Source organism: Microchirus variegatus, assembly GCF_963457635.1.
Source record: "Microchirus variegatus genome assembly, chromosome: 13".
NCBI lineage: Eukaryota > Metazoa > Chordata > Actinopteri > Pleuronectiformes > Soleidae > Microchirus > Microchirus variegatus.
In genome coordinates this window covers 28,183,717-28,206,873 of record NC_139814.1, presented here as the reverse complement: position 1 = coordinate 28,206,873, position 23,157 = coordinate 28,183,717, and the positions used below count along the sequence as shown (strand labels likewise).

Sequence of the window (23,157 nt, the reverse complement as noted above, 5' to 3'; positions counted from 1 at the left end):
TCACCTGAACTTCCTGTTTTTAAACAAATTCAGAAAGTCCAGAAACTAAAAGAGAAAGTTTCTGTGGCGTCAATCAGCTGTTTTTACTACGATAACAAAATGTAAACAAAAGGTTTAACATTTGATTTATTTTTCCAAAATAAAGGCAAACTCCACATAAATAAAGTGAATAATAAATTACAAATGTGCTCCTTCTTCGAAAAATGATCCAGATTTTCAAAATAAAAGAGTCAGAGTCCAGAGTCTTTTAAACACACAAACATGACGGGGGCGTCGGTCTGCGTCGTCACTAAATGGTACGTGGTCATTTTGGACCCTGAGGCGTCGCTGAGCGGCCGCGGCATCAGTAAACGGTTCCTGTTCGATCGCGGCGCCGACTTCTCGGGCGCGTGAGCGGAGCGTTGATGTTTGTTCCGCTCGTAATGCGTGAGGAATCGTTGGAGACAAACGGAGCAGCTGAACTGTTCACGGTGGATCCTCAGGTGAGTCTTCAGAGCCACTTCACGGCTGAAGGTTTTCTGGCACTCGGAGCAGCTGAACGGCTTCTGGTGGATCTTGACGTGGGCCCTCAGGTAGTTCTTACTCCTGAAGGTTCTGCCGCACTCGGAGCAGCTGAACGGTTTCTCACCCGTGTGGATCCTCGCGTGTTCCGTCAGGTTCGACTTTCGGCTGAAGGTTTTGTCGCATTCTGGACACGGGAACGATCGTCGGTCAACGTACGTGTCGTCGCTCTCCTTCCAGTCGTCCTCGCTAACTTCAATCTCAGTCACAAAGAAACCTTCATTAACTGATCCTGAACCTCCGTCTGGTCCTGAGGTCCTGGCTGGTCCTGGTCCTGAGGTCCTGGCTGGTCCTGAGGTCCGAGCTGGTCCTGAGGTCCTGGCTGGTCCTGGTCCTCCACAGTGGAGACCCTGGTGTTTCTTCAGCTGATAGTGCCAGGAGAACCTTTGGTGACAGACTCTGCAGGTGAACAGCTTCTCTCCGGTGTGAGAAGCCATATGTCTCTTCAGGTCCAGTTTCTGGACAAAGCTCCTCCCACACTCACTGCAGGTGTATGGTTTCTCACCCGTGTGCCGCGCAGCGTGACATGCTAGCTGTTCCTTCTCTGTGAACTTCCTCCCACACTGAGCACAGGTGTACGGTTTCTCTCCCGTGTGCGTCCTCGTGTGTCTGGTCAGATGAGGACTGCGGCCAAACGTTTTCCCACACTCGGGGCAGCGGTACGTTTTCTTACGCCTAGCGCCACCTGCTGGGGTTCTGGTGATTTTCTCCGTCCACACTTCAGTCTTTGAGTCTGCAGCGTCGTCATCTCTGTCCAAAAGTCTGTCTGGGTTCACTTCACAGACGGACTCTGACGGACAGTTCCATAGCTCCTCCCCTTCCTCTTTAATCTGCGAGTCCTCCTGCTCCACCAGGGGGCTCCACTGCTGCTGCTCGTCTTCACCAACAATCACTTTGTGGACGTCAGGAGGTAAAACTGAGAGACAGACGGACGAGAGCAGAAAGTCAACGTTTTCATGAGGAAAATAATAGCAATGAATTCATTCACATGGTTGTGAAGAGCGCCCCCTGTGGTGAGAAGCAGCTCAACACAGAGACACTCACTGCATGAAAAACAAAAGAATGAATTAACTTTACAACCTTACATGGATTTGTTTCACACACATACACACACTCACCCACACACACTCTCACACACACACTCTCACGCACGCACACACTCACGCACACTCTCACGCACGGAACACTCTCTCGCACACGCACATACACACACACACACACACACTCACGCACACACACACACACACACACACACACTCACGCACACACACACACACTCACACACACTCACGCACACACACACACTCACGCACACACACACACTCTCGCACACACACACACTCTCGCACACACACACTCTCACACACACTCTCACGCACGGAACACTCGCACACACACACACACACACACACACACACTCACACACACACACACTCTCACACACACTCTCACGCACGGAACACTCGCACACACACACACACACACACACTCACACACACACACTCACGCACGCACGCACACACACACACTCACACACACTCACACACACACTCACTCACACACTCTCACACACGCACACACACACTCACACACACACTCACTCTCACACACGCACGCACGCACACACTCACGCACACACCCCCCCACACACACACTCACGCACACACACACTCACACACCCCCCCACACACACACACACGCACACACTCACGCACACACACTCTCACACACACACACCCCCCACACTCACGCACACTCACACTCACGCACACAGACACACACACACACACACTCACACTCACGCACACACACACTCACGCACACACGCACACACGTACACACACACTCACGCACACGCGCACACACACACACACACACTCTGACGCAGAGATCAAAGACTTAAACTGACGTGAAAAACGATATAAAAATAAAACAAAAACAAAGAAAAGTTCACTTCAAAAACTTCCTTTAACTCTATGACGTACGTCTCTGTGATGTGACGTCACGTGACCGGCAGGTGACGTCGACTGACAACAATAAACGTCATCACCAGCGTTAGTGTAACTGTAGCTAGCATTAGCTCGTTAGCAGCGTTAGCTCGAGTTCTCGCGGCAGAAACAAAACAAACCTGTTTTTCTCGTCTTTGTTGTCGCGAGTTTTCCGTCGCTCACAGTCCAGAGCGGATCCATGTGGTCCCGGTCCCGGTCCCGGTCCTGGTCCTGGTCCCGGTCCTGGTCCTGGTCCTGGTCCCGGTCACATTCTGCTCGTGGTTCACGATCAGCTGAGTCCCTCTGACACAACTACGTCACTTCCTGCTAGACTTTCAAAATAAAAGGCAGATTGATATAAAAAAAAAGCACGGAAATGAATCCATGAATGTGTAATGAAATAAAATAAAATAATTATTTAGATTTGAATAAAAATTTCTTTTTTTTAAAAATCTATGAACCTGTTGAAAAAAAAGATTATTTGAAATCGTTGTTATATTATGTGTTATTCATGTTTCAGTTGAGTCATAATAATGTGTTATGTTGTTTTATTAGTACTTTTTACTTATTATTGTGTTGTTATGTTTTGTTTTTTGTAAGTTAGTGTGTTAAACGTTCATATTTGTGTTGTATTAATGTAGTTAATGTTGTGTTGTGTCACTGTTGTTCTTTTAATATAAATGAGTACACGTTTATACTTGTTATCGTAGTAATGAATGTTTTATATATTACGGGATGTTCTGATCACCTCACATGTTAATGACGCGCCCCCTGGCGGCCGCTGCGCGTCTTCACCTGTCTGTTTCTATGTTTAGCTTTGTTGTGCGTGATGACGTCACTCCTCCTCCTCTGTGTCTATGGAGGATTTATTTATTTTCTTCTCTCCGTCTCCTCCTCCATTAACATCATCATCATCAGCAGCAGCAGCCGCAGCAGGAGCCTGAGCGCCGGCCACGAGCAGAGCATGAGCGCGGAGAGACGCCGGTGAAACCCGGAGGAGGCGACATGAGAGCGGAGTGAAGAGGCGAGAACACGCCGGTGAGAGATGGATGAACGGGTGACGGATGAACGGGTGACGGATGAACGGGTGACGGATGAACGGGTGACGGATGTGTGGACGCTGTGATGGCGGACGCAGGTGCAGACTCAGCGGCTCTGTGACCGCTGCTGTGTCCGAACATCGAAGCATCTCCGCGGCTGCAGCTGCGCTCTGAGCCGCTGGAGCCACCTGGATCATCTTCATCATCCTCATCCTCATCATCCTCATCATCATCACCATCCTCATCATCATCCTCATCCTCATCCTCATCCTCACCATCATCATCATCATCATCACCATCCTCATCATCATCCTCATCCTCATCCTCATCCTCACCATCATCATCATCATCATCACCATCCTCATCATCATCATCATCACCAACATCATCATCATCCTCATCCTCATCATCATCTTCATCCTCATCTTCATCATCATCATCATCATCATCATCATCATCATCTGTGGCCTAGTGGTAAGGGCTTCAAGCTTGACCGGAGGGTAGCCGGTTCGAACCCCGACCTGTCTGCAGCTGAAGTGCCCTTGAGCAAGGCACCTAACCCCCTCACTGCTCCCCGAGCGCCGCTGAATGCTGCTCTGTGTTAGCATGTACTTCACCTCACTGTGTGTGTTCACTAACTCACTGATGGGTTAAAATGCAGAAATTGGAAATTTCCCCACTGTGGGAATAATAAGGGAATCTTCATCTAATCTTCATCTAATCTTAATCACCATCATCATCCTCATCATCATCATCCTCATCCAAGTCATCATCACTTATCAGACTCTGCCTCTCTCTCTTACAGCGCCTCACTCAGGATGTCTGGGCCGGCCGGACCTGCACAGCCCGCCACCACCGGGCCCGGGCGGGGACCAGGACCTGGACCAGGACCAGGACCTGGACCAGGACCTGGACCTGGACCAGGACCTGGACCTGGACCAGAGCTGCCGGACCTGAGCCACCTGACAGAGGAGGAGCGGAGGATCATCTTGTCTGTGATGGAGAGACAGAAGCAGGAGGAGGAGAAGGAGCAGAACATGCTGAAGTAAGTCATCAATAACTGACAGTTAAACACATGGATCAGACCATGTGACAGTGATGTCATAGACAGACATGTCTGAGCAGCCAATCACAGAGTGAGATGATCGTCACAACCTTGGCCACACCCACTCACTCTTTGTGTGTGAGTGAGCGCCCCCTGCTGCTGAGAACCAGACTTCCTCTGTCACATGATCTTTACTCACAAGTTTTTTTTTTTTTATCGCAATGATATAGTAAACCTCAGTGTCTCACGTCCTGGCCACGCCCCTTTTCCCAAACCTCACTCACTCACTTCCTGTTTCAAACTAAAGAGCCAGAAACCCTGGCCTCCTCCAGGCCACAAGGGGGCGCAGCCTGAACCAGGTTTTGCTAATTTAATAACTAACCAATCACAGTGACTTACTGGTTCTTTCTTTACTTGCTAACATCCATGTTGACGTCAGAGTCTCTTTACCTTCTCTCTCGCTGCATACAGGAAGTTACATCAGCAGTTTGAGATGTATAAGGACCAGGTGAAGAAGCTGGGGGAGGAGCCTCCGGCGGCTCAGGTGACGAGGGCGGAGTCTCAGACCTGCGGAATCTGTCACAAGACGAAATTCGCAGACGGTTGCGGTCGAGCGTGTTGTTACTGTCAGAGTCACTTCTGTGCTCGCTGTGGGGGGCGTGTCCTTCTGAGAGCCAATAAGGTAAGAGAACAACAAACAAACATTTAATACCTTTTTACTGTTCCATCAGCAAAATGATGTTGATGTTGTTGATGATGTAGTTGTTATTGTTGTTGTTGATGTTGTTGTTGTTGATGTTGTTGATGATGTTGTTGTTGTTGTTGTTGTTGATGTTGTTGATGATGTTGTTGATGTGGTTGTTGTTGTTGATGTTGTTGATGATGTTGTTGATGTTGTTGATGATGTTGTTGATGATGTTGTTGTGTTTCAGGTTATGTGGGTGTGTAATGATGATGTTGATGTTGATGATGATGATGATGTTGTTGTTGTTGTTGATGTTGTTGATGATGATGTTGTTGTGTTTCAGGTTATGTGGGTGTGTAATGATGATGTTGATGATGATGTTGTTGTTGTTGTTGATGATGTTGTTGTTTATGTTGTTGATGATGGTGTTGTTGTTGTTGTTGTTGTTGATGATGTTGATATTGTTGTTGTTGTTGATGATGTTGATATTGTTGTTGTTGGTGTTGTTGTTGTTGTTGTTGTTGATGTTGTTGATGATGTTGATGATGTTGATATTGTTGTTGATGATGTTGATGATATTGTTGTTGTTGTTGTTGATGTTGTTGTTGATGATGATGATGTTGATATTGTTGTTGATTTTGTTGTTGTTGATGTTGTTGTTGTTGTGTTTCAGGTCATGTGGGTGTGTAATGTGTGCAGGAGGAAGCAGGAGATTCTCACTCGCTCGGGTGAGTTTGACTCACACACTCAGCACAGGGTCTCACACCCATCGACGCAGGGGCCACTGGTCACCACAAGCAACGGCGCCACAGAGCGGTCAGTGACATCACTTCCTGTTGTTACGGCACAAACAAACAAAGAGAACAGAGTGAATCTTCAGTCTATGATGATGTCATCAGTTTGACCTTTGACCTCTTCAGAGGTCTTTATATTCAGAGACTGTTAATGACTTTGGTTTGTTGTTAATTAGAGACACACACACACACACACACACACACACACACACACACACACACACACACACAGTGTAATCAGATTAACAGATTAATAATCCCACAGTTCACAGAGGATTAGCGCTGCTGTATTTAGCATGCTAACACAGAGCAGGCTAACAAACGCTAACATGCCAACAGCACACACAAACACACACTGGTGTAACGTCCTGTGTGGGTGGAGCTAGACCATGAGAAGATTAAGAGGCTAAGAGGTGGAGGGGGTGGAGTCTTAATTAAAGTGGGTGGAGCTTCAGTTATGATCCAGATATTAGATATAAAGCTGCTGAGTGTGTGTGTGTGTGTGTGTGTGTGTGTGTGGGCTGAATGCATCGTTATGAAGCTTCAAACATTCTGAAAGAAAAACTGTGAGAGAATTCATCTTATTTTGTTTGTTTGTTTGTTTGTTTGTTTGTTTGTTTGCTGTTGATCACTTTAAAGGTTTACTTTAGCTTGTTAAACATGTAATGATTGACAGGAGGCGGAGCCCTGCAGGGTCACATTACGATGGCGGCCGCGTGCCTCGCTCGCCCTCTGACCTTGGCGTTCTCTCACCGCGGGGTTTCCATGGCAACGGGCCGGAGGATCCACGAGGACGGAGGCGAGCGCTCAGAGACGCTGGAGGACGTTGGCTCTCACAGGTGACATGAGTCACATTAGTCTGAAGTCATTCAGGTCTGATGATGACCGTCTGGGTCTCTGTGTGCTCCTGGATCAGGACCATCCTCTGGACCAGGTTCTGGACCAGGTTCTGGACAAGCACGAGCTGCGGCGGCGCCAGGAGGAGGAGTTTCAGGCCCGTTACCGTAGCGACCCAAACCTGGCTCGTTACCCGGTGAAGCCGCAGCCGAGCGAGGAGGCCATGAGGATGTTAGCTCAGGTTAGCCGAGTCCGACACCAGCGCCGCCACAGCGACGTCTCCCTGGCGACCGCCGAGCCGGACCTCCTGACCCCGAGACACTCAGGTGAGAACAGGCCACGCCCCCTCAGCGTCTCCGTCACCTTCAGTCTCAGGTTCTTTCTCTTTTTCCCTCAGTTCCGCGACATCGAACTCAGGGTCTGACGGGATCTGGAGGTCAGAGGTCGTTCTCCGTCGACCACGCAGGTCAGCGATTAAGCCCCACCTCTCCTCGCCGCAGTCCGTTACCGCAGCAGCAGCACCTGGACCCGAGCTCCGCCCACAAGAGGAAGTCAGCCAATGAGGGCTCAGTGCAGAGGGGGCGGGGCATGGGGAAGATGCACGTGATTGGCAGCTTCAGCAGCTCAGAGGAGGATCTGGTGACCACGCCCGACTACACCAGCTGTGATGAGCCTGACCGTACGTAGCTACATGCTAGCTAGCTGGCTACATGAGGTGGTGTGGCTAACAGGCACTTTGTTAGCATGTGTAGCATCACAGTGTCGTCTGTTTACCGCGTCCACCTGCGTCTCTGTTGCTAAGTGAGAAAGTTGACTCAGTTAAAAGCTCACTCTGCCCTCTACTGCTCAAAAAGAGTATTTCACTTTTACTGCGTGATATGCTTACGTTGTTTTAGCGTTGGAGCAGGTGAAGAAGAACAGAGTGACACTGAGATTATGTTCTCTCTCTCTGACAGTAATTAGCTCAGAGTGCTAATCCTCTTACAGCTGAACCACGTTTTTACCCTGCAATCCCCCCGACCACCACCAGAGGGTTCTCCTCAGAACCAAAGTGACAGATTAGAGTGAAAGTCTGATCTCTGATGACTGAACATGTTCTTCTTTAGCATTGTTCTAGAATACGGTTCTGTTTGGGTCTTAGTTCTGTTTGGGTCTGCGTTTTCTCTCAGGATTTGTTCTGCCGTCTCAGTGTCATTAGACCAGAGGTCACCTGATCAGAGGTGATGAGCTCTGATTGGCTCAGAGGTTGTAAGCTCCTCCCCTCAGGTCTTGGGGTGACAGAGCAGCTCAGAGTCGCAGGCGCCGCCGACCTGAGCTCACAACAAAACCAGGAGTGCTTCCTGAAGAAGAATCCATACTGGACTGGACTGTAGTGGACTGAGTGATGTGACTGTTGTTCTGCTGCAGAGCTACAGCGTCACAGAGCTACAGCGTCACAGAGCTACAGCGTCACAGAGTCAAAGAGCTACAGCGTCACAGAGCTACAGCGTCACAGAGTCACAGCGTCACAGAGTCAAAGAGCTACAGCGTCACAGAGCTACAGCGTCACAGAGCTACAGCGTCACAGAGTCAAAGAGCTACAGCGTCACAGAGCTACAGCGTCACAGAGCTACAGCGTCACAGAGTCAAAGAGCTACAGCGTCACAGAGCTACAGCGTCACAGAGTCAAAGAGCTACAGCGTCACAGAGCTACAGCGTCACAGAGTCAAAGAGCTACAGCGTCACAGAGCTACAGCGTCACAGAGCTACAGCGTCACAGAGTCACAGAGCTACAGCGTCACAGAGCTACAGCGTCACAGAGTCAAAGAGCTACAGCGTCACAGAGCTACAGCGTCACAGAGTCAAAGAGCTACAGCGTCACAGAGCTACAGCGTCACAGAGTCACAGCGTCACAGAGTCACAGAGTCACAGAGTCACAGAGTCACAGAGCTACAGCGTCACAGAGCTACAGCATCACAGAGTCACAGAGCTACAGCGTCACAGAGCTACAGCGTCACAGAGCTACAGCGTCACAAAGTCACAGAGCTACAGCGTCACAGAGCTACAGCGTCACAGACCTACAGCGTCACAAAGCTACAGCATCACAGCGTCACAGAGCTACAGCGTCACAGAGCTACAGCGTCACAGAGCTACAGCGTCACAGAGTCACAGAGCTACAGCGTCACAGAGCTACAGCGTCACAGAGCTACAGCGTCACAGACCTACAGCGTCACAAAGCTACAGCATCACAGCGTCACAGAGCTACAGCGTCACAGAGCTACAGCGTCACAGAGTCACAGAGCTACAGCGTCACAGAGCTACAGCGTCACAGAGCTACAGCGTCACAGAGTCACAGAGCTACAGCGTCTCTACTTCTGTTCAATTGGATTAGAAGAGGAGAGTGTGGATTATCAGCCGACCTCAGGAGTCACTGCAGATACAGGAAAGGTTGATCAAGCAGCGACAACGACAACATGTCAGAGAGCCTAACCTAGCCTAGCCTAGCCTAGCCTAGCCTAGCCTAGCCTAGCCTAACTGAACCTAACAACTGCTGATCCTGAGTTCTGAGCGACCTCCTGGTTTTTCACTGGATTTCTTGGATCTGTTGGATTTGCTCGACTGATTTTGTAGAAAAGAAGAAGACGAGGACGATGAAGTAGGAGCAGAGAGTGCAATGTCGCCCCCTACCTGCCAAACAGTGCAGGTGTCTGGTTAGACTTCCAAGCTAAATGCTCCTCCAGCTGCAGCTCAGGTAAACCAAAGGCGACCACGCTGCTAACGCTAATGACGCTACTAATGCTAATAACGTTCATAGTAATCAGGAAGTACAGCGGTTTCTCTTGTTCTTGCATCGTTACCGATACATCTGCACCTGGACTTCAGTTAGCCCCTCTGAGCTAACAGTTAGCCCCTCTGAGCTAACAGTTAGCCCCTCTGAGCTAACAGTGAAGGGGAAGCTAATGCTATAACAAGCTAACAAAGAAATCACAGAGGGTAGATTTAGTCACAGCTTTGACTCTTCGATCTCTTTACAGAGCCAAAGATACAGAGAGGGGGAGGAGCTTCAGGGTTAGGCTCCTCCTCCTAATCGTCTTTCATGTCTCGTCTGTGATAAAGTGAATTGTCAGAGTGATTAAAGCTGATTTGACAGATTGCGACGTGATCAGACCCCGACACCAGAGCCCCTCCCTCCCGAGAACCCACAGTGTTGCATGATGGGATACTGTGTTTTGATCTTGACAGACAGCTCAGACTCATGCAGCTTATGTTGAATCATGTAAACATAGATGATGACATGAAACCTGCTCTTCATCATGTGACCTCTGACCTCTGACCTCTGCTCTTGCTAGGAGACATGGACGGCCATTGGTGGGATCAGTGTTCCTGGCTTGGTGAGCCTGGCTCCATGTCTATGGTAAGACTGAGCTGATGAGGTTTGTTTGTTTTCTTTGCCGTTGCTAAGCGACCACATCTGTTGATTGATGACTCAGCATCCGGTCACATGGCAACCGTCCAAGGACGGCGAGCGTCTCATCGGTCGAATTCTGCTCAACAAGAGGATGAAGGACGGGACGATTCCCGCCGATACGGGAGCGCTGCTCGGACTCAAGGTGATGATGTCACACTTCCTGGTTTTATTGACCTCTGACCTCAAGCTTTAGTGCCTTGCTCACGGGCGTCGCTTTTCTCAGGTCGTCGGGGGGAAGATGACGGATTCAGGTCGTCTTTGTGCGTTCATCACCAAGGTGAAGAGAGGAAGTCTGGCTGACACAGTGGGACACTTGAGACCAGGTAACTGACCTGGACCGATCTGGACTAACCTGAGACCAGGGAACATGTGACTTGGACCCACCTGGACTAACCTGGACTGACCTGGACTGACCTGGACTGACCTGGACTGACCTGGACTGACCTGGTTACCATGGTAACAGAGTCACTCCCCCTCCAGGAGATCAGGTTCTGGAGTGGAACAGCCGGGTTCTTCAGGGAGCCACGTTTAACGAGGTCTACAACATCATCCTGGAGTCAAAAGCAGAACCACAGGTGGAGCTGGTGGTGTCACGACCAATCGGGTAGGTCAAAGGTCAAAGGTCAAAGGTCAAAGGTCAAAGGTCACGCAGCACATTTATAGTTGATGACAGTACTTTGTGTTTGATCTTTGTCTTCAGAGACGTTTCCAGAGCAGCAGACGTTCAAGTGGACTCAAGTGAGTCACACACACACACACACACGCACACACACACGCACACGCACACACACACACACACACACACACAGACAGACACACACACACACACACACACACAGGTTCTCTCTGTTCTCAGGTTCCAGTTCCTTCGACTCTCAGCACGTCGGTCCTTCCATCTCGGTCACGTCTCCCATGAGCCCCAGCGTTCTGTGCGGACAAGTCTCGGTAAGTTTACCCAGGATGCACTGCAGTGCCATAACAGCCGTCGGCCAATCAGCTGTGAGCTAACGGCCTCGTGGTGATATGTTTCAGATTCAGGACAGACGTCCTCTGGTTCCTCGGGTTCAGGTAAACTGTAGAACCATCCAGTGGTTTAGCTTTAGCCTTTAGCTAATCATACGTTCAGTATCTTGACAACAAAGTTCTTGGCGTCCATTAGGGTTCTGCAGGGTTCTGCGGGGTTCTGTGGTTCCAGCTCGTTCTCCTTGTCGGTTCTGCTCTTGACGCTGTTGTGATCTCTGATCTCCAGGTGAAGCTCTGGTACGATAAAGTTGGTCATCAGCTGATCGTCACAGTTCTTGGAGCTAAAGAACTTCCTCCTCAAGACGACGGTCGACCCAGGAACCCTTACGTCAAGATTTACTTCCTGCCGGACAGAAGGTAAAAGAAAACCCTGATGAGGTTCCACGTCTCTGCTGTAGAACATCTGATCTGTGATCGGCTGTTAATCCTTGCAGTGATAAGAGTAAGCGGAGGACAAAGACGGTGAAGAAGTCTCTGGATCCTCGCTGGAGTCAAACCTTCATGTATTCTCCGGTTCATCGGCGAGAGTTCAGAGAGCGGATGCTGGAGCTGACGGTGTGGGATCAGGTCCGGGTCCGAGAGGAGGAGAGTCAGTTCCTGGGCGAGGTCAGAACTCAGGAGAACATCTGAGGAACAGGAAGTGACCTCGAGCGTGGGTTTGACCTCGTGTCTCTGCTTCCTGTGCAGGTTCTGATAGAACTGGACTCGGCTCTGCTGGACGATCAGCCTCACTGGTACAAACTGCAGCGTCACGACGTTTCCTCTCTGCCGTTACCCAGCGCATCCCCCTACCTGCAGAGGAGGGTACTGCAGGCTGAACCCTGTCAGACCAGCAGGAGGCTCCAGAGTGAGGACACGCTCACTTTAGCGTCGTCTTTTTAACTTTATTCTCTTTTTGTTTGGTTGATTCTGTTTTACTTTTCTCCCATGATGCTTTGCCAGACAAAGGCTCTTACTATAACTCAGGTAAATTCTTACAAACATGGCTTCTCCCCGTGTGATGCTAAGCTTGTAAACACGGTTGTGGCTCCACAAACCTCCTCAGGTCTAACCCGGGTTAATCCCAGGATTATTCAGAGGTTCAAGACTTTGTCCTTCAGAGATTTGATCGTGAGAATCCTGCAAATGTTTTACAACGAGTTCTTAAACTGTTCTCGTCTGAATAATCTGAGGACGAACTCTTTCTGAGAGGAAACTGATTCACCGTAAATACTTCAATCTGTGAAGATCCCAGAACACGTCAAGAAGATTTTAAAGTTCCCCAAAGGTGGTTCTGGTGGTCTGGTTCTGGTGGTCTGAGGATTTAGACCCTTTAACGAGTCCTTTGTGTTTAAATGTTGATGTGTTTCTTATTTCACTGCACGGTTTCTGTTTGTGTGTCAGATTAGAGATTAGACTCAGATTAGAGAGGAGCTTCTTACAGGATTAACCCTCTCACCCCCCCCCCCCCCCCCTCCAGGGTCTCAGAGGATCAGTGACAGCGAGTTCTCAGATTACGACTGTGAAGACGGCATCGGGGTGATTTCAGGTGAACTCCATGTCCCATCATGCACTGCAACAGTTCAGGTGTCTCAGTGCTGGTTGTGTTTGACTCCTCCCCTCACTTTGGTGCAGACGACAGACAGAATGGGCGGGACTTCCACAGTTCAACCCTCTCAGTGCCAGAGCAGGTGATGTCGTCCAATCACTGCCCTCGGTCCAGTTTGTCCAGGATGAGGTCGCCGAGTCAACCGCCTCCTCAAAGGTAACGACGGCCAATCAACACGTCCGCTTCACTGTTTTCACCTCTGACCTTTGACATCTGTTGACCTCTGACATCTGTTGACCTTTGACATCTGTTGACCTCTGACATCTGTTGACCTCTGACCTTTGACCTCTGTTGACCTTTGACCCGTGACAGCGGGAACCCTCTGTACCCGTTGTACCGTGAAGACGCCGTGCGGCTCTTAAGAGGCTCCAAACTGGGCCGAGCGCAGTCTGACGCCGGCCAGTACAGCAGCCTGGAGAGGTAACCATGGCAACCGCTACCACGTTAGCAACCACAATGTTGTGTAGTTCTGCTTCTACTACGAGATGTAGTTTGGGTGTTTGTCGTTAATTACAGGTTATTACTAGTCTAGTCTGGGTCCTGTCCCTGGTGTTAGTCTGGGTCCTGTCCCTTGTTTAGTCTGGGTCCTGTCCCTGGTGTTAGTCTGGGTCCTGTCCCTGGTGTTAGTCTGGATTCTGTCCCTTGTTTAGTCTGGGTCCTGTCCCTGGTGTTAGTCTGGATTCTGTCCCTGGTCTAGTCTGGATTCTGTCCCTGGTGTTAGTCTGGGTCCTGTCCCTGGTGTTAGTCTGGGTTCTGTCCCTTGTTTAGTCTGGGTCCTGTCCCTGGTCTAGTATGGGTTCTGTCCCTGGTCTAGTCTGGGTCCTGTCCCTGGTCTAGTATGGGTCCTGTCCCTGGTCTAGTATGGATTCTGTCCCTGGTGTTAGTCTGGGTCCTGTCCCTGGTTTTAGTCTGGGTTCTGTCCCTGGTCTAGTATGGGTTCTGTCCCTGGTCTAGTCTGGGTCCTGTCCCTGATCTAGTCTGGGTCCTGTCCCTGGTCTAGTATGGGTCCTGTCCCTGGTTTAGTCTGGGTCCTGTCCCTGGTCTAGTCTGGGTCCTGTCCCTGGTTTTAGTCTAGGTTCTGTCCCTTGTTTAGTCTGGGTCCTGTCCCTGGTCTAGTATGGGTTCTGTCCCTGGTCTAGTCTGGGTCCTGTCCCTGGTCTAGTATGGATTCTGTCCCTGGTCTAGTCTGGGTCCTGTCCCTGGTCTAGTATGGGTCCTGTCCCTGGTTTAGTCTGGGTCCTGTCCCTGGTCTAGTATGGGTCCTGTCCCTGGTTTAGTCTGGGTCCTGTCCCTGGTTTAGTCTGGGTCCTGTCCCTGGTCTAGTCTGGGTCCTGTCCCTGGTTTAGTCTGGGTTCTGTCTCTGATTGTATGTCTCTGGATGTCCAGGAGGTCTCTGAGGAGAATGTCCGTTGCCAACTCCCTTGATGACAGCAGCAGGTACAGTAGAACCAGTATGTCCAGTTGGACCAGTAGGTCCAGTAGGTCCAGTAGGTCCAGTAGGTCCAGTAGGTCCAGTAGAACCAATAGAACCAGTATGTCCAGTAGGTCCAGTAGGACCAGTAGGTCCAGTAGAACCAGTATGTCCAGTTGGACCAGTAGGTCCAGTAGGTCCAGTAGAACCAGTAGGTCCAGTAGGTCCAGTAGGTCCAGTAGGTCCAGTAGAACCAGTATGTCCAGTAGGTCCAGTAGGTCCAGTAGAACCAGTAGAACCAGTATGTCCAGTATGTCCAGTAGGTCCAGTAGGACCAGTAGGTCCAGTAGAACCAGTATGTCCAGTTGGACCAGTAGGTCCAGTAGGTCCAGTAGAACCAGTATGTCCAGTAGGTCCAGTAGGTCCAGTAGGTCCAGTAGAACCAGTAGAACCAGTATGTCCAGTAGGTCCAGTAGGACCAGTAGGTCCAGTAGAACCAGTATGTCCAGTTGGACCAGTAGGTCCAGTAGGTCCAGTAGGTCCAGTAGAACCAGTATGTCCAGTAGGTCCAGTAGGACCAGTAGGACCAGTAGAACCAGTAGAACCAGTAGATCCAGAGGGTCCAGTAAGTCCAGTAGAACCAGTATGTCCAGTAGAACCAGTATGTCCAGTAGAACCAGCAGTCTCACGTCCATGTGTTCTGTGTGTGAAGATATTCTCACGGTCCAAACTACAGCGTGTGGACGAACCACATGATGAGTGGGAGCTGTGAGGACTGCAGGTGAGCACTGGGGATTGTGGGTAATGTAGTTGTAGACCGGTGTAGAGCAGAACCAGAGGAACCAGAGGTTCTAGAGCGGTGACGTCTTTGTGTTCTTCAGTCAGGACTTCATCCCAGACTTCCCGTACGAGCCTGAGCCGCGTGACGAGCATCTGCTCAGGTAAAGACCGTAGACCTTCATCTACAGGTGCTGCTGTTTGGAGCCGTCACTGAGGCATTCTGGGAAATGTTGTTCATTATCTACACTTCCTGTTCACCTGCCTCGCCACACTCCTCAGGTGTGACAGCCGTGTGGTTGTCATGTGACTAACAGGCCCCTCCCACAGGTGCAGTGGTTGCCGTGGTGAGGGGGGGTGACTGTTGTCATGGTGATGTGCAGGTACAGTCGAGGCATGGACCGCCGCGACTACTACAGCCGCTCTCGCTCTGCGGACCAGCGTGCGATGGTGGAGCGTCCGGTCTACACGCGATCGCACTCCACGGACCGAACAGACTCCGCCCACCTGAGGTCTGGACGCTCCGCCCCTCCCTCACCCGCCCGTACGAGGTGACAGAGCTGAGCGAAACCGGCGCCGTCTTCGTCCTCTCTCTCCAGAGCATGTTTCAACCCCGCCCCCTTGTTTTAACCCCGCCCCCTGCTTCCTGTCACATGATTATTAATGTTTGTTGTTTTTCTGACAGCATGCTGCCTCCTTTTTCTTTCTTTGTTTCATTCTCTTTGTCGTGCTGTTAACGTATGAACCTCCTCTGACCTCTGACCTCTGACCTCTGACCTCTGCTTTTGTCCAACAGGTCGAATCCCGGTGGGTCAGCGCAGACGAGTCCGTCAGGGACGCCGGTCTTTAACCGCCCAGCTCGCCAACTGCCCGTTGTCCCACGCAAGCCGACGTTAGACAGGAGTGAGTTTGTCATGTGAGCGTCTGACCAGCAGGGGTCACTGTAAACATAAACAAACATGTTTATTCAACACAGAACTGAATCTGCATAAAGAGGGGGAGGAGCTTCGTTGGTTCTGTTGGTCACAGCTCATTGGTCACGTGGACAGCTCTGAACTCTGTTAGCGTTGTAGCACGTTAGCATGTCTCATGTATGTGAAGGAAACATTGAAGCATTTAAACCCAGAAGCTATCAATCAGGTTCAGGTTCAGGTTCAGGTTCAGGTTCAGGTTCAGGTTCAGTTTGGGTTTTGAACAGGTATCTCACCTGGGGATCAGGCTCCGCCCCCACAGCCAGGTGAGGGAGGAGACTCTCATGTGTTCATTCATCATCACTTCATCGTCTTGTTTTCTTTTTCATTTTCTCCAAAACCTTTCGCTCTCAGTCTTGGCGACGCCCATCACGGAAGCATCAACTTTAGCCCCTCCCCCTGTTCACAAAAAAGCCCCTCCCATTGCAAGTCATCAGACACCCCCTGTTATACGAATACAAGCCCCGCCCTCTCCTGGGCCTACACAGCCTCAACTGCCACACCCATCTCCTGCACCTGTAGAGGCCCTACCTCCACGTCCTGTCCAAGCCCCACCCCCAGTTCCTGCACCTGTGGAGGCCCCGCCCCCACGTCCTGTCCAAGTCCCACCCCCAGCTCCTGCACCTGCAGTCACACCGGCACTTGCTTTAGCCACGCCCCCAGTCCCAACACATACCCCAACAGTCACACAAGCCCCGCCCCCAGTTCCCTCAGTCCAATCACAACCATCTGTTGAACATGCCCCGCCCCCTGCATCGACATCAGTACCTGCCACCTCACCAGCCCCGCCCCCACAGACTCCAGGTGTGTACGTGTCGACCAGTAGATTAGCATAATTCACTCATTCATTCATTCACTCACTCATTCACTCATTCACTCACTCATTCATTCACTCACTCATTCACTCATTCATTCATTCATTCACTCATTCATTCACTCATTCATTCACTCATTCGCTCATTCATTCACTCACTCATTCATTCACCCATTCACTCACTCATTCATTCACTCATTCATTCACTCATTCATTCACTCACTCATTCATTCACTCACTCATTCACTCATTCATTCACTCACTCACTCATTCATTCACTCATTCATTCATTCATTCACTCATTCACTCACTCACTCACTCACTCATTCATTCATTCATGTGTTCATCTTTGTTACGTCAGAGGCCGACAGACGCTCGGCGACACCTGGAGGCACCAGGAAAGGCAAGTTAGCCTGTTAGCTTGTTAGCTTAGCTGATGGTTGTGTGTGTGTGGACCTGACCTTTAACCTCTCTGTCTGCCATGATGCAGAGGTCACATGGGAGGATCAGCTGACCAAAGCCAATGGTAAAGTACCACCTGGTAGCCACACCCACCTGTAGGCAGTCCGTAGATCATGTGACCTGTTTGTAGGCGGAGTCTGTGAAGTCACATGTTTGCTGTTCACGAAAACATCTTGAACAGGAGGTGAAGTCCTGGTCCTGGTCCTGGTTCTGGTTCTGGTTCTGAAGAACACAACGTTAATAGCTCGGTTATTTTAAGGATTTCTCGTTTGTTCGCTTGTAAAAATGTGGATAATTTTACAGTTTTTTTCACTTCTGTTGCTACGATGTGTGTGAATGCTAATTAGCATGTACTGCATTGCTAACTGTGGCTAACAATGGAAAGCCCCGCCTACGTTTGTCAACCTGGATGTGATGCAGCGTAGAAAGACGATGTCACACTTTTGGTCCCGCCTCCTTCAGAGGCTTCACTTACATAATGAAAAGGTTAAAGGTTAAAAGTTACTCACATGACGTCCAGAGGTCATCAGCGCCCCCTGGTGTTCACAGCGTAACTGACTGTGCTCTTGTCTCCGCAGGTGTGATGAAGGATCCGTTAAAGGTGAACAAATCCTAAACTTTATTAAACACTGATGATGTCACACTGATGATGTCACACTGTGATGATGTCACACTGATGATGTCACACTTGTCCCCCATGTGTCCAGATGAGGGACAGTCTGTCCTTCAAGTCTTCAGACAGTGACGTCAGTGACGTGTCGGCCATGTCTAACACCTCCGACACTCGCTCTGTCCGCAGGATCAGGTGAGTCCACCGACCAATCAGAGCGCAGCAAGGGGTGGAGCTTCAGGGTGGGATGTAGTGGTTGCTAATGCTAGTTTTTTTTCAAACTTACTGAGCCGAGTTTTACGGGTTTTTGTTTTTCTTCTGTTAGCATGTTAGCATGTTAGCATGACTCTTCCTGCACGTTTTTGTCTGCATGCTCCCGTTCTCTCCTCTCATTGGCTGAGACAGTCGGGCGGAGGCTCTAGATGGTCAATCAATGGAGTTGGGGGCGGGGTCGGAGGGAGCACCAGAAGTAGCAGCAGGGGGCGGAGCCTCGCTGCAGAAGAGCGAATCAGCAGAGGAGGGAGAGGTGGAGGAGGCGCAGCCTTCAAAGTAAGAGATCAATTCCTGAACAGGGCGGAGTCACATCAGGATGCCGTCGCCCACTTTTTTTCCCCCATCCTCTGTGCCCCACCCCCCTTCTTAAGCGATTGACAGGTGTGGTTGTTTATGCCCCTCCCCTCCTCAAATGACTGACAGGTGTGGTTGTTTATGCCCCTCCCCTGCAGGCCGGCGGCGGCGTCTGGAGCTCCGCCTCCTCTGATGAAGTCGTCGAGCGTGGGCGGTGAGATTTGTTCGTTGGGCAGAAACAACGACGACGACGACGACGACAAGAAAAGACGCTCGAGCTTCGGGGCGAAGATGATGGGGATGGTCGGGTTAGGGAAGAAGAGTCAGAGCGCGTCACAGCTCAACCCTGAGGGTCAGTGCAGTCATGTGACTCTGTGGTGCTGCCCTCTGCAGGCTGGTGTTTGAATCTTCTCTGTCTGTCCAGAGGAAGAGAAGAAGAAGAAAGTCATCCGACTTCCTGTCCAGAGAAGCGTAGAAACCGGATTGGCCGTGGAGTTTAAGTCTCGCTTTACCCGACAACCGAGTCGTGACCCGGACGCAGAGGATCCCAAACCTGGAGCGTACGATCACAGACCATCACAGACCATCACAGATCATCACAAACCATCACAGACGATCACAATCACAGACGATCACAGATGATCACGATCACAAATGATCGCGGACGATCACGATCACAGACGATCACAAATGATCGCGGAGGATCACAGACGATTGCACGATCACAATAACACACGATCACAGACGATCACAATAACACACGATCACAATAACACACGATCACAGACGTTCACAGACGATCACAGACGATCACAATAACACACGATCACAGACTGTTTGTGTTCATGTCTTTTTCTCTTCTCTTCAGGCTCATCTTTCCTGGAGTGAAGTTAGCATCAGATCAACAGTTCACTGGCTTCCTGGAAGGATTAGGCCCCGCCCAGCTAGCTGGACGGCAGACTTTGGCCACACCCCCCATGGGTAATGACCAATCAAAGCTTGGATCATTTTTATTCAATTTCATGAATGATAGTGATGATGTCATAGAGTGATGATGTCATAGAGTGATGATGTCATAGGGTGATGATGTCATAGAGTGATGATGTCATAGAGTGATGATGTCAGAGTGATGATGTCATAGGGTGATGATGTCATAGAGTGATGATGTCATAGAGTGATGATGTCATAGGGTGATGATGTCATAGGGTGATGATGTCAGAGTGATGTCATAGTGATGATGTCATAGTGATGATGTCAGAGTGATGATGTCATAGAGTGAAGATGTCATAGTGATGTCAGAGTGATGATGTGAGAGTGATGATGTCATAGAGTGATGATGTCAGAGTGATGATGTCAGATTGATGATGTCATAGATTGATGATGTCATAGAGTGATGATGTCAGAGTGATGATGTCATAGATTGATGATGTCAGATTGATGATATAGAGTGAGGATGTCAGATTGATGATGTCATAGATTGATGATGTCATAGATTGATGATGTCAGATTGATGATGTCAGAGTGATGTCAGATTGATGATGTCATAGAGTGATGATGTCATTGTGGTCAGGTGACATACAGATCGGGATGGTTTACAGAAAAGAGCGTCTGGACGTGGAAGTGATCCGAGCTCGAGGGTTAGTGGGTAAACAAGGCAACAAGAATACTCCAGGTACTAATACTACACTCTACTACAAAGAGTACTACTGCACACTACACAGAGTACTCATGTGTGTGTGTGTGTGTGTGTGTGTGTGTGTGTGTGCAGCTCCATACGTGAAGGTGTATCTCATGGACAACGGGAAGTGTGTTTTAAAGAGAAGAACTCGACTGGCCAGAAAAACTCTGGATCCACTTTATCAACAACAACTGCAGTTTGAAGAGAATCCAGAGGGGAAAGTACTGCAGGTACACACACGTATACAAGTATATATATATTTATATATATACACATATACACACACACACACACACACACACACACATATACACAGGTATATAGAGAATCCAGAGGGGAAAGTACTGCAGGTACACACACGTATACACATGTATATATATATATATATATACGTGTGTATACACACGTATATATATATATATACACATATACACAGGTATATATATATAGAGAATCCAGAGGGGAAAGTACTGCAGGTACACACATATATACACGTATATATATATATGTACACATATACACACGTATATATATATATATACACAGGTATATATATATACACATATACAAACACACATATACACATGTATATATATATACACACATGTATATATATATACATATATACACACATATACACTTGTATATATATGTATATATACACACATATGTGTATGTGTGTATATATACATATATATACACATATACACATGTATATATACACACACATAGACACTCATGTCTCATGTCCTAACGTCCTCATGTCCTCATGTCTCATGTTTCATGTTTCATGTTTCATGTTTCATGTCCTCATGTCCTAACGTCCTCATGTCTCATGTCCTAACGTCCTCATGTCTCATGTCCTAACGTCCTCATGTCTCATGTCCTAACGTCCTCATGTCCTCATGTCCTCATGTCTCATGTCCTAACGTCCTCATGTCCTCATGTCTCAGATCATCGTGTGGGGCGACTACGGGAGGATGGACCATAAATCCTTCATGGGCTCGGCTCAGATCTTATTGGACGACCTGGACCTGTCCAACATGGTGATTGGCTGGTTTAAACTCTTTCCTGCCACCTCATTGGTCGACCCCGCCTTGGCCCCTTTGACCAATAAGGAAGCAGAGGGCAACAAGTCATAGCGTCGGGAGGCGGGACTAACTTTACCATCGTAACACTGGGTCAAGGAGAGAGAGGAGGGGACATGTTGTTTCAGGGCGGGGCCTTAAAAAAAGTCCCATGATCCTCCTCTGCTGTTGCATGCTGCATGATGACATCACAGCGATGTGTAACAGCGTCACGATGATGTCACTGGGAGGAGGAGGAGCAACAGAGGAGAGGACCCTCCCACAGCGAGGACCATGTGACCTCCAGCTGACAGCCAATAACAGAGGCTCCTCAGGAGTCACATGACTGCTGGAGACACGCCCACAAACCACAGACTCAGCGACGCCTGATGGTTTCCATGGAGACACAGAGGGGGCGGAGCCTTTATGTTTTTGCATGGAACGATAAAAATAAACAAAAAACACGCAAAACGTTAACGAACGTGACGAATAAAAGTGTTCAACGTTCTGTGGTTCTGACCCGTTTATGTACCAGTGACACAGGGTTCTACTGAGGGCTACAGGGTTCTACTGAGGTCTACTGAGTTCTACTGAGGGCTACAGGGTTCTACAGGGTTCTCCGCAGACATACAGAGACACAAAAACACTTATTGTTATGTTCTGATAAAACGATTCAAACAAAGATTTAAGAAAAAGACGAGCACTCACCTCAGGCTCCTGATGTTCTCAGTCTGACCAGCAGAGGGAGCTAAAGCTAACGAGCTCCAACTGAACATAACAACATGATGATGATGATGAAGATCTGTTGATTGTTCTTCTTTGGTCGTAAACGTGAGGAAATCAAACCGATAAAGAGTCGACAAACAAACGTAAACAGAACATTTTAATCTTTAGTGCAGTTTAACTTTCTTTTTTTAATTTAACAGACTTAAAGGAAACTAACACCAAACCACTGGAATCATGCAGGTCAGAAAAAAACAACACGTAAACAACAACAACAACAACAACAACAACGCGTCACATCAATAATAATAATAATAATAATAATAATAATAAATATACAGTCACACTGCGTACCAAAAAACTGTAACAAAGATCAGAAAATACACACGGCTTCACTCTGAGCAGGGGGCGGAGCTCGGGGGGGCGGAGCACAGAGCTGACACATCTGATTGGCTCCTCCTGGTCCGACAGAAGAATGTAAACAGCAGACCTGACCTTTGACCTCTCAGATGCATAAAGAGACTTTTTTCAGGTCAGAACAGAACCGGCCGACAGGAAGTGGATCAGAATCAGGTCACGTGACTGATGAAGGGAGACCAGCTAATGCTAACACCAGTCTTTTTTTGTGCTAAACCGCTAACCCTATAAATCCAGATAGTGGGCGTGTCCCACAGCTGGTTCTGAGGAGTTGTCCCAAAGTTAGCAGACGTTTGTAGCATAAGTTGCTAAAGTGATGGTGATGGTGTTTGTTTTCCCACCACAGGAGGGCGCACTTTTACGCCTGGACTGTGTTTGATGGTGATCGATGATAATGAAGTCGTGCGCTATGCCGCCATGTTTGATGAAAAGACGCAGCATGTACCGTGTAGCATTAGCTGTTTTACGACATGTCGTACGACTTCTTCGTAGAGCTGAGATTATTCTTGGGACTTTGATAAAACTAGCCTGCTAGCACTTTCGTTAGCTACCAGTTGTTAGCAACCTCCATCAGTCAGGTGACCCTCTCATTTCCTGTAACAGACCAGCAGGGGGCGGAGTTTGTTCTGTCAGGACTCAGTTTTCAGTCGT

The 23,157-nt window shown here is 49.1% G+C and overlaps 2 protein-coding genes across 2 annotated transcripts in view; one reads left to right on the top strand and one right to left on the bottom strand.

Moving 5' to 3' along the window:
- Positions 1–4,407: 4,407 nt before the first annotated feature.
- On the top strand, positions 4,408–21,441 carry rims2b (regulating synaptic membrane exocytosis 2b; the record flags this gene model as incomplete). The annotated part of the gene is made up of 36 exons (XM_083899646.1): positions 4,408–4,634; positions 5,106–5,316; positions 5,993–6,135; positions 6,790–6,952; positions 7,030–7,276; positions 7,348–7,629; positions 10,280–10,344; positions 10,421–10,540; positions 10,622–10,721; positions 10,879–11,002; positions 11,099–11,136; positions 11,255–11,343; positions 11,431–11,466; positions 11,648–11,778; positions 11,856–12,027; positions 12,109–12,268; positions 12,364–12,387; positions 12,881–12,949; positions 13,036–13,165; positions 13,322–13,429; positions 14,396–14,446; positions 15,133–15,201; positions 15,302–15,361; positions 15,581–15,748; positions 15,994–16,100; positions 16,523–16,972; positions 17,344–17,385; positions 18,023–18,045; positions 18,152–18,249; positions 18,460–18,603; positions 18,780–18,973; positions 19,046–19,181; positions 19,490–19,602; positions 20,192–20,293; positions 20,390–20,529; positions 21,253–21,441. The coding sequence occupies 36 exons, from the start codon at positions 4,408–4,410 to the stop codon at positions 21,439–21,441; spliced, it is 4,725 nt and encodes a 1,574-aa protein (XP_083755772.1).
- Positions 21,442–22,252: 811 nt separating this feature from the next.
- Positions 22,253–23,157, bottom strand: part of lrp12 (low density lipoprotein receptor-related protein 12) — a 7,613-nt gene continuing 6,708 nt past the window's right edge. Inside the window, exon 11 of the mRNA XM_083900335.1 lies at positions 22,253–23,157. This exon is cut by the window's right edge and continues 1,398 nt beyond it. The gene's annotated coding sequence lies outside the window, so the exon portion shown is untranslated.